We start from the raw sequence: 10,434 nt of genomic DNA on the forward strand, positions 1-10,434 counted from the left end.
AAGAAAAATGAAATTTGCCTGCCGAGTAAAATGAAAAGGCTACAGAGAAACTTTAGGACAGGTACACTAGTCATAGTATATCTCACTGTAAAAGTGATACTTCATTATTCACTACATACTCTCACCACATATATTTTGCTAGAATATTTTCAGACCCATCTAAACATGGTAGGGGCTGGTTCGACATGGGTTGTTTCGACATCTCACGTTTGACTCATGTGTCTGGATGCGCTGTCCTCTCTCGGGAGATATTGGAGAGATTTCATATGAGCAAAACGATAAGGTGTGTTTTGTAAACTCGTACCAACTTTATCTACAGAAAGACCAACTTGTCTTTCTATCTGTTAAACAAACTTAGGGCGAGCAGAAGACGTGGCAGAGACATGCGTCTTAATTAGGGCCACCACTTCATTATTACAATCAGCTCAATCAAAGTAGGTTACAAGAGCAACAGAGCTCAGGGCTTCATACTCCAGTGATATAATCAGACACACTTTACTCTGCACTTCGGTCACCCCTGAGGGCACTGTTGCTAAATTTAATACGGGTTCACAGGCAATGACAGTCATATGAGTATTCAGCGCAGCATCAAATCACCTATCAATTGTGGCCTAATCAGCAGGATTTGCATTTGCTGTTCTGTAGGACTGTGTAAGAGTATGAGCATGAATGCTCTTTAAGTTTGTACTCACCTAACAAATGAGTCTGCTTTATTGTTTCTGTTGACACATTAAAAGGGGTGCAGATTAGTTCAGAACAAATCTCTATCTGGATATGAACTAATAAAAAAAAACAAAAAACGTAATATTTCTAGTCCCTGGCAGCTGAAGGTTGTTGGCGAGCTGGTGAAGTCTCAGTGGTTTCCCGTTTCTGTCCCGCAGGCCATCGAGGACGGCAACCTGGAGGAGATGGAGGAGGAGATCCGGCTGAAGAAGCGCAAGCGCCGGAGGCATGTGGACAAAGGCAGTCGCCGCGACGACAGTGAGAAGGCCAAGAAAAGGAGGGGGCGTCCCCCGGCCGAGAAGCTCTCGCCCAACCCCCCAAAACTCACTAAGCAGATGAGCGCCATCGTCGACACTGTCATAAACTACCGAGACGGGTAAGTGTCTCCATCCTGCCCAAGTTCCCACATTTCCACTACTTAAATTTTGACCCATCAGAATTACTTTTTGACTGTCATATCGCACTATCCCCTGTCAAATGCGCTGTGGTCAGTACTAGGTATGTAACTTTTAAAATTTTATAATAAGATAATCTATCACAGTATTAATCGCCCACTTAAAAACACACAACAGTGGTGAACATTTAGTATAAAATTTGTAGGAAATCTGTACAAAAGTGTATATAAAACAAACAGAAAGCAGGAAACAAAAAGATTAAATCCCCTAACTGTTTTTAAATCCCCTAACATGAACCTTAAGGATGGTTTTTGGTGCAAAATGTTGAGCACATTTTCCATGCTTAATTGGGAACAACAGGGAGAGAGAATACACATACAGATGCACAAACTCAGGATGCACCAAAATTGAATTTCTAGGGACAATATTAGTGTGTGTGTGTGTGTGTGTGTGTGTGTGTGTGTGTGTGTGTATGTATATATATATATATATATATATATATATATATATATATATATATATATATATATATATATATATATATATAGATAGATAGATAGATAGATAGATATAAGTGTAGTATGTAAGACTGTTAAACTCTAAAAATGGATCATTAATTAATTTTACATAGACACAAACAAAAAGGGGAACAAGAATAGTTTCATTAGATTTTATTTTCTAAACCTTCTCTTTTGTTAAGTGCCGTTTTCTGCCTTGAACTGGTGCAGGTATAAGTAAGCCTTTAGCTAGACAGCTCCAAGGAAAAAAACAAAACAAAACTGGAAAACCTCACAGTCATCGACATCAGAACCTTTATTAAACCTGTTGTAAAAATTATTAGAAAAACAGGTTGCACTAATCTGTTGTATAGATGAAAGTTATTGGTTGTAATTATCAGCTGAAAGTCCAATATCAAACCGATAACAAAACATTTAAAATGCTTCTTATTGGTAAATAATATATTGGCTGCTGGTATATCACGCTCCTCTACTAAAATCCTTTTCAGAGGGCACACTGGTGACAGGCATGCAGAGTAATTTATGTGCCACAGTAACCAATATATGTTACACATGCTTAAGCCTTGACTTGCATGTGAAAAACAGATCATATCACGAATTGCATGTTTGTATAACACTTATTAACGCCGCTATGAGAAAAGGGAGTAAAAAAAAAAAGTTTTTTTCTGAGATATATGTGAGAGTGTGTGTGTGCGTGTGTGTGTGTGTGTGTGTGTGTGTGTGTGTGTGTGTGTGTGTGTGTGAGGGGTCACAAGATAATATTGGAGGGCAGCAGGCAGGCTGCATGAAAAGTCCATAATTCTGTATAACATGTTTAGAACAAGTTTTTACACTGTAGTTCTAAAGTTACAGCTTGTGTGAGGAGAAGGAATAAACTAGCACAGCAGTGTGCAGCTTTGCTTTGCCAAAGAGCTAATTTCATCAACTCGAAGCCTGAAACTAGATAGCTGCTTCATTTAGACACCATCAGTATTGCACATCTGTGCATCTGATAGCTGTCGTGTGTGATAAAGTTTCAACTACGGTAGGAGCAACAGCAGATTTAGCAAAGTACCCTGTTTACAGCAGTAGCGCATTACAGAACCATAGGATATTTTCCAGTGTCATCTATGGAGAAACAGGATGATTTAGGGGTCCAGAAAGAGGGGACTACAGTTTGGTGAGTCACAGAACACAAAAGGGAGGACAAACACTGGTGTAAGGATCTTTGGCCATGTTAGATGGAAGAGCATTTTAATGCATATTTTGAAAAACACGATCGTGGGACAACTGTCCAGTCATGGACCCTCGTGAAACCATGACACCTAGCCCTAACCCTAACCCTAAAGCTACTTCACTACACGCCATCGCCAAAGTCAATTCCTAGCCCTTCCTGAGTCCCTTCTTTGCTGTCACCAGTCTGACTGGAACAGAAAGTTTCCACTCTGTGAATTCTGCGAGGATCTTCTGGGAAGGCCTACGGAATTATTTAACAGAATCACGATCGTCATGGCCTCCGGAGAGAGCAGGACCGTGGTGTAGCTGGGGCAGCCTGCTGCTCCTTGCCTTTCATTCGGGAGAATAGATATACCCACCGCTGGCCAGAAGCGGTGACAAGGAAGGACGTACTTCTCTGCTGTAACATCTGAAGGCCTTTTTGCGGCTTTGCCGTGCAGACCCAGCTGTCAGTCATGCGATCGATCAGTTGTGGCTCCCATGTCCATTGTCCCCCAGTCGACACGGCAAGTTCCAAGCTGACAGCACAAAGCAGTTCCAGTGAAAATAGTCCTGGAATATCAGACACGAGACTTTGTTAGTTTCCCAAGCATTTCATCAGGCACTCGCACTAAATTTCAGTCACTAATACTCCTGAGTGGATGGAGCCTGAAGTTATTCCAGCTGAAAAGAAAACACACCTGTCTTTATCTCTATGAGATAAAGATCTCCCTGCAGTGAGCTCACTTCCAGCACTGATCAAAAACAGGAATACAGAAAACATTTCTGACTGTTTCATTAATTTGCCCCCTTTGGAATATTTGGAGGTAGTCTCACACAGGCGTAGATGACAACTGCAGCGTCTTCACTATTTTAAAGCTCCGTCTGCAGCCGCTGTAGTTTTTTCCTGTCAGCCGCACTGGTTTAAACTGTGGCACAAATGTTGACGGAAAGAGCATTGTTCAGCCTCGTACTGAAACCTGTGAAGGGCAGTGCACAGTATTGCAAAAATATGAGCTTGGATTTAATTGCGAAATGCTTTATGAATCACCTGTATTTCCATCATGGATCTTGTTTACAGGCCTTGGCAGATGCTGTAGCGTCTTGGAGAGGGAAAGAAGGCCAGCTCAGTATGCCTGCAGTGGTGTTTAGACATAGAACTTCTGTCATGCTTACCTCATGTTCCTCTCTTCAGCTTCCATTTAACCATTTTCACCAGGTCATACACAAAGCCCATATAGCTTGATGTATCCACTTAAACTCTCAGCCATAGTGTGTGCTGGTAATGGCTGGGAGTGGGAAATAAAAACAAAATCCAGTGGTTAGTTTGGATATATATTGTGGGTTTGGGTCTAATTTTGATATCCCTTTCTTGGACCTTTGTGCAGTACACCTGGGACTGGGCTGTGGGTGAACACATATAGTAATATTGTTTTCAGATCAGGACTCTCGAGCTCAAACAAACAAAAAACTTCAAGTCCACCACACATCTTTTTTTTCCCAATCCTGTCAGACCTATTGTACAGGAGATTTTTTTTATTTTTAAAAAGGGTTTTTATTTGAAATCTTGTTCTTTGTGTGCTATTACAGGTCTAGCCGCCAGCTTAGTGAGGTCTTTGTGCAACTGCCCTCTAGGAAAGAGCTCCCTGAGTACTATGAGCTGATAAGGAAGCCCGTGGACTTCAAGAAGATCAAGGTAAAAGCCCAAGCCATGCATTAAATGCATCCTTCTCAGATAGCGCAAGCACGTAACCATAAGCAATAATATTTCACAAAGTCGGATGGAGAAGGGGACGCAGATAACTCACTGTCATCACACATTATTGCTTGATAATGCTATGAGTGGTACATTCATTACTCAGGGCAGATAATAACAGGATTAGCCAGGCATGAAGAATTGGCTTTTCAGTGCCCAACAGGACATTCGAAAACACAGATTTCTTACGTTACTGAGCCGACTTCATTTTCAGTTTGGACTGAAGCTCCATTGTCAGCTGCTGCTCTCTCTGAGAGCTGGAGCCGCCCGTCCCAGCGGGAGCTCCAACCGGGGGAGCACTTTGTGGGAGTCACATGTGCTGTTGTGTGCTCGCAGGAGAGAGTGCGTAACCATAAGTACAGGAGCCTGGGCGATTTGGAGAAGGACGTTATGCTCCTTTGTCACAACGCTCAAACCTACAATCTGGAAGGTTCCCAGGTGAGTGAGTGAACACATGTTGTGCACACTGCCATTATCGTAACCGGACATACACGGAGAGCATAACTACGAAATGATTTTGAGTTACTTGAAATGCTTATTATGAATGTCAAATTATAAACCAGCACATATTTTTTCCCCAGCATATGCAGACAGCGCCAGTGTTGCTGCTGAGATGTTGCAGAGTCTAAACCTTTTGGACAGACATGAGTTTTAAAAACAATTGTCAAGCTTTGTTCTTACCTGTTCCCTCACTATCGTTGTTTTTCTCTTCTTTTTCACTGTGTTTTTATGAGAACTCTGACTCATTCAAGTCTGATAAAAAAATGTCCTCAAGTGCTTTGCCAGAAAGAGTGAGATTATGAGCCAAAATCCTCTATAATTGATTCCATCATTGTATCTACACTGAAATAGGAACATCTGTAAAGGGAAAACAGTATTCTCCACATTCCCCACAAACAATATTCCTCACATTCCTCACAAACAATATGCTGTATATCAATTACATTTAGCCTTCTCATGGACACAGAGCACTTCTTAAACAATATATACTGAGAACACATTATATACATTATAACAATATATACTGAGAACTGCATATGCATCCAACTTAAAGCATGCATCTCAAAGTCAGTGTTTTTTAAATTAGTCATATAAAATAAGTTAAAACGTGCTTTTCAACAATATATGAGACAGTTGGTTTCAGAATTTAATATATGAGATTACACATCTTAATGTTCTTTTTCAGCACACTTTGCTTCATTTTTAAAAATAGTTGACACGCATATGTCAACAACATATGTATGCTGTTAACATGCAGTGTCACTCGTTGTAATCTTCGACTCAATTAGTATCATCCTCTGCATTATTTTTTTCAGCGCTAACTTTGACAATTTCTTTTTTAAAAATATTTTCTAGCGCTATATAAAAATGTCAGATCATCTTGGTTAAGCCGATTGATGCCAAATTGTTTTACTGAACGCTCGATAGTTATTCTGTTTCCAGATTCTTCAGTTCTTGACAGTGGACTAATTCTTGATGTCCACTCTAAACATTTGTCTCTTTTCTTCAGCCTTATATATACAAAAAAAAAATAAAAATCACATTTAAAAAAAAAATTGGGTATAACTCATCAACCGTATATTCTTTTTAGTTATGAGACTCATTTCAATGGAAAAACTAACATGGGCCATGTTTGAACGTAAAGCCGTTTCATTTGCCTATGCGGTGAGAGCAGCAGTTGTGCGTTCTCCCCTCAGATCTACGAGGACTCCATCGTGCTGCAGTCTGTCTTCAAAAGCGCCAGGCAGAAGATCGCTAAAGAAGAGAGTGAGGACGACAGCAACGACGAGGACGACGACGAAGACGAAGAATCGGAGACCGAATGTAAGATGTGATGTCATCTTTTTGTGTTCGTACCTTAACAAACTGACCACATGCATTACTGCATGTGCAATGAATAACTCACCCCCAGCGATGCAAAATGCTGCACAGCTGGACGTGCCCTTCACGCATACTCGACTCACATTTTAAAAGACAGAAAAAACACAGAACATTTTGCAGGTTAACCCACACCTGTGTAGTGCAAGAAAAGATTAATGGTCCGCATGCATTTTCGCATTCTTATCTTGAATGACTTTTGTCATTCAGATCATGTATCTTTGTCATATTTAAGGACATGCACATAAAGTCACTGAAATGTTACGACCGACCTGCATAAAATGAGCACGCATTCATTAGACCTGTGAATTAGCATATTCCACAACCCAAAGTGCCGTATGTGTTATCGATAGAAATTCCATCCAAGGGAAAAGAGAGCAGCCTTCCTGCTTGCAAAAATCAGTAAATAAAAACATATCACTATGGCAGCGTTAGTGGTGGAAAAGGTTGCTGTGTGCAAATTAACAATACTGTCACAGACATGGAAACAATATCATTTAAAATTAGATCAGAAAACGCTCTACCCAACGCAAGGTGAAGGGGTGAAGGGGAAGAAGGATGAGAGACGTCTCAGGTGATGTTGCACCTTCAGGCAGCATTATGACCTATTACAATATGAAGAAATATTGTAGTGAAGGATGTCCAGTGATCGGAATGCTGTGTGTCTGTGTGTGTATGTGTGTAACCGTCCCTAGTTGTTGTCCTGTCTGTGTGTGCAAGGGTCCTAGTTGTCCAAATAGGCGTGTGAGAAAAAGCTTCCTCTCTTTCTCTCCGTGTTGGCCTTCAGAGAGTGGATTTGCTTCCCTGACACCAGTAGAGAGAAGAGGCCATGGTTGCTGTAGATAGGCTGCAGGTCAGGGATCCCAGTTTGCACGATGTGAAAATAAAATGATTCATTTTATTAATTTGAATGATCTCACTATATTGGCAGATACATTTTCTTATTTTAAGCATTTATCTTGATAATAGATAAACTATCTATCAGTATTGTGAGATAACTTTACTTAATAAAATTACTTACAACAATCATCTAGAAATAGGTTCAGCAATCGTGTAGTTTTCTTACTAGTCTCAAAATGAGAATTTATAGATATTTACACAAGATTTAAAATGTTTTCACTTATGATCTCTTTTGCAGTGTAGCAGAGGGAAATGCTGCTGTTGAACAGTATAATCACAGTATGACTCAAACTCACATTTCTTTGAGCAAATCGCATAAGTACAGTTTTTAGTCTAGACATTTTCTTCTGTGAGGAACACCTCAAAGACCGCACAGGACTGCAGCACTCATCCATTCATGCCTGAGAGAAAGGTCTGTGTATGGGAAAATGGGTGAATTTGGCAAGATGGATTCTCTGTGAACGAATCCGTTCAGAAGAGCAGTTCTTGCACAAGGCCTGATGTTTTAAAAGTTCGCTGAAGTGCTTCTCAAGCTCGGTCAAACACACAAACGCTGACGGCTGACTGAAGAAGCTCGAGAGGAACCTTTCTTAATTGTACAGAGACGTTTCATGGGGTTACATAAGCGCTAAATGTGGAAGGCCTTCACTTCTTTTACAGCATCTCGCCACGCATCTCCACACGTGCTCCTTCCCTCACCGCAGTCTAAGGCTTTCACGTTAGCTACAAATGATTGTATGAGATTGTCATTTTTCTGGAAGTGCCACATTTTCGTGTTATTTTTGTGCCAGTGCTGTTGATTTACCCTGTGTTTTAGATCATTGTAATGCTGCATGATCCAATCTGTTATGAGTTGTAAAAATACCTGGTATAAGTTGTAATATACTGGTCTCTCTGTGATCATGAAGCTTATACCAACATTATACCACTCGCTCTGCCTTGATCAGCCCTCCCGACATGCTTATGCCAGTCCCTCTACCATTATTACTGTTTTGTGGAATATTATGCCATGTTCTCGGCTGGATCTTTGCGTGATCCGTGTTCCTCTGTGCTCCCATTCCAGCCAAGTCAGTAAAGGTGAGGATCAGGCTAGGCAGGCGTGAGGAGCGCGGCCAGGACAAGAGCAGGAAGCGGCCGAGCCGCGCAAAGGCCAAGCCCGTGGTCAGCGACGACGACAGCGACGAGGAACCTGAGGAGAACGTAGGTCCAGCAGTCCTGCTGCAGCGGCTGTGTCTCGTGCACACGTACACACCCGCTTGGGTTATAAGTGATTCAAATTGAAATATGCAAACGAGGCCTAAAAACAACAACAGCAAAAAAAAAAAAAAAAACAACCCACAAAAATTACAATTCCCCAATTCAGTACTAGATTCTGTTTGAATAGAAATCAATGTCATGTAATGGCAAAAATGCTATATAATTAAAAAGCGAAGCAAACATTAAAAGTATAAAGAGAAGAAACAGTTTTAAAGGAATAAATAAAAAAGATAATATAAGGGGTTAACATCCAATCATCTAATGTTTTTATATTTTTAGTGGGGAAATGCTTGCTATTTACAGTTACATATCACCAAGTCATGGGATGATGGCATAGTCATGTTTAATATTTTGTCTATACCCTACAATATTAAACGTTGTTGTTTGTTTGTTTGTTTTTTTTTAAACTTAAGATGGATCGTGAATTGCCTTTCATGGATTATGTTGTTCCTTAGGTCGTTAGGTTTTGGAACTAGGTTCTGATTAGCATAAGGATCCAATTGGTTGGTTATAAGCTCTTCCATCTCCCTTTTCTTACTTTTCTCTCGTCTATCCCCTCTGCTGCAGTTAACGAGGAAAACGTAAGTCTCTCCTGTCTGCAATTCCACAGTCCACCAACACCTTGTTCTCCTACACTCCTTACCCAGCAGGGTGAGCGTTAGTCACAGTGTCAGGCTTCGCATAGCACCAGGGTCACCAGCTCTTGCGTGTAGTGTAACGAATCTCCTCGGGTCACCCGTCAAGTCTCGGTCTGAGCGGGTGGGGGTTGGCGGGGACCAGTAAAAGCTCCTGATACCCCGTCTCACCCCCTCCTTTACGGTGTTTTCACAGGAGCAGTCCGAAGGCAGCCACACCGATGACGAGTGACAGCGACAAGACCAGCTAAACAAGCGGCCCGTTCCTGCATCTCTTTCCATCGTTCTTTCCTTTTCTATTCTTTTTTTTGGCAGCATTGTCTCCACTGGGCTCTGTCTGCTCCACGACCACCTGGTTCAAGTAGGGGTCATTGACGGAAGAGTTTTTGTTTTAGTTTAGTTTAGTTTTTTTCCCTCACATGCTTCGTCTGGGTCTGCTTCTCGGACTGTTTGACAAATGCAGCAGGCGCTTGATTCGCGCTGGGGTTACACCGATTCTGTGTGCTAATGTATTTTACCCATATGCAATCTTTTACATATTTTACTCAAACAGAAATACACATTTATGCGTGGGTTGAGAGGGGGTGAAAAAAATGCTTCATATTTCATGAATAAGCTATCAAGAAAAAAAAAGATTTTTATCAGAAGGTTTTTATCTAATATTCTAGATGCACATGGTCAAACCAAGGTCTTTGTATTTCATATATACTCTCATTTCACTTTAAGTGAAGCTCATGCCCTTAAAATAAATAAACTCATATATTGTTGTTACTGTCAGTGACACTTAGCAAAGATTTAAAAACTGAAGGGACATCTTGGTAATCAGGCCACAGACAGACCTGATGCTGTTCTGGAGGCTAAGCTCAATCAGGTTGTGCTTCAGTCAGCTTCAATAAGCTGGTGTGCTTCAATCAGACATAACCCTCTTCTCTTCATCTGGGTCTCTTGTGTCTCACCTTTAATAGCAACTCTAACAGCTACATATTTTTATATTCTCTTTTCAAATATTTGCATTTTTATTAAGTCAGAAAATATTTGGGGGGCAGGCGGGGGGGGGGGGGGGGGGGTCAGAATATGATTTATTTTGAAGTTAAATGCTTTAGCTTTTTTATTTTTAATGAGCTTACATTTACCAGTATTAGTGTCTGTTTCTCTGTTAAGGTCTGTCTCCTGCAGAA

At 40.9% G+C, this 10,434-nt stretch overlaps 1 protein-coding gene across 5 annotated transcripts in view; it reads left to right on the forward strand.

The window, feature by feature from the left end:
- Positions 1-10,078, forward strand: part of smarca2 (SWI/SNF related, matrix associated, actin dependent regulator of chromatin, subfamily a, member 2) — a 32,392-nt gene extending 22,314 nt beyond the window's left edge. Inside the window, exons 28-34 of one of the 5 annotated variants that reach the window (XR_004776457.1) lie at positions 882-1,099; positions 4,421-4,526; positions 4,923-5,024; positions 6,284-6,410; positions 8,428-8,564; positions 9,189-9,272; positions 9,453-10,078. Coding sequence is in view for 4 of the 5 variants with exons in the window: in XM_027028461.2 (XP_026884262.2) it covers positions 882-1,099; positions 4,421-4,526; positions 4,923-5,024; positions 6,284-6,410; positions 8,428-8,564; positions 9,189-9,202; positions 9,453-9,507 (759 nt within the window). In the remaining variant the exon portion in view is untranslated. The remainder of the gene's footprint in view (positions 1-881; positions 1,100-4,420; positions 4,527-4,922; positions 5,025-6,283; positions 6,411-8,427; positions 8,565-9,188; positions 9,273-9,452) is intronic. The other 4 variants (XM_027028461.2, XM_035529549.1, XM_035529548.1 and 1 more) reach the window with 4 other exon arrangements.
- Positions 10,079-10,434: the final 356 nt, after the last annotated feature.

Source organism: Electrophorus electricus, chromosome 9 (genome assembly GCF_013358815.1).
Source record: "Electrophorus electricus isolate fEleEle1 chromosome 9, fEleEle1.pri, whole genome shotgun sequence".
Lineage (NCBI taxonomy): Eukaryota > Metazoa > Chordata > Actinopteri > Gymnotiformes > Gymnotidae > Electrophorus > Electrophorus electricus.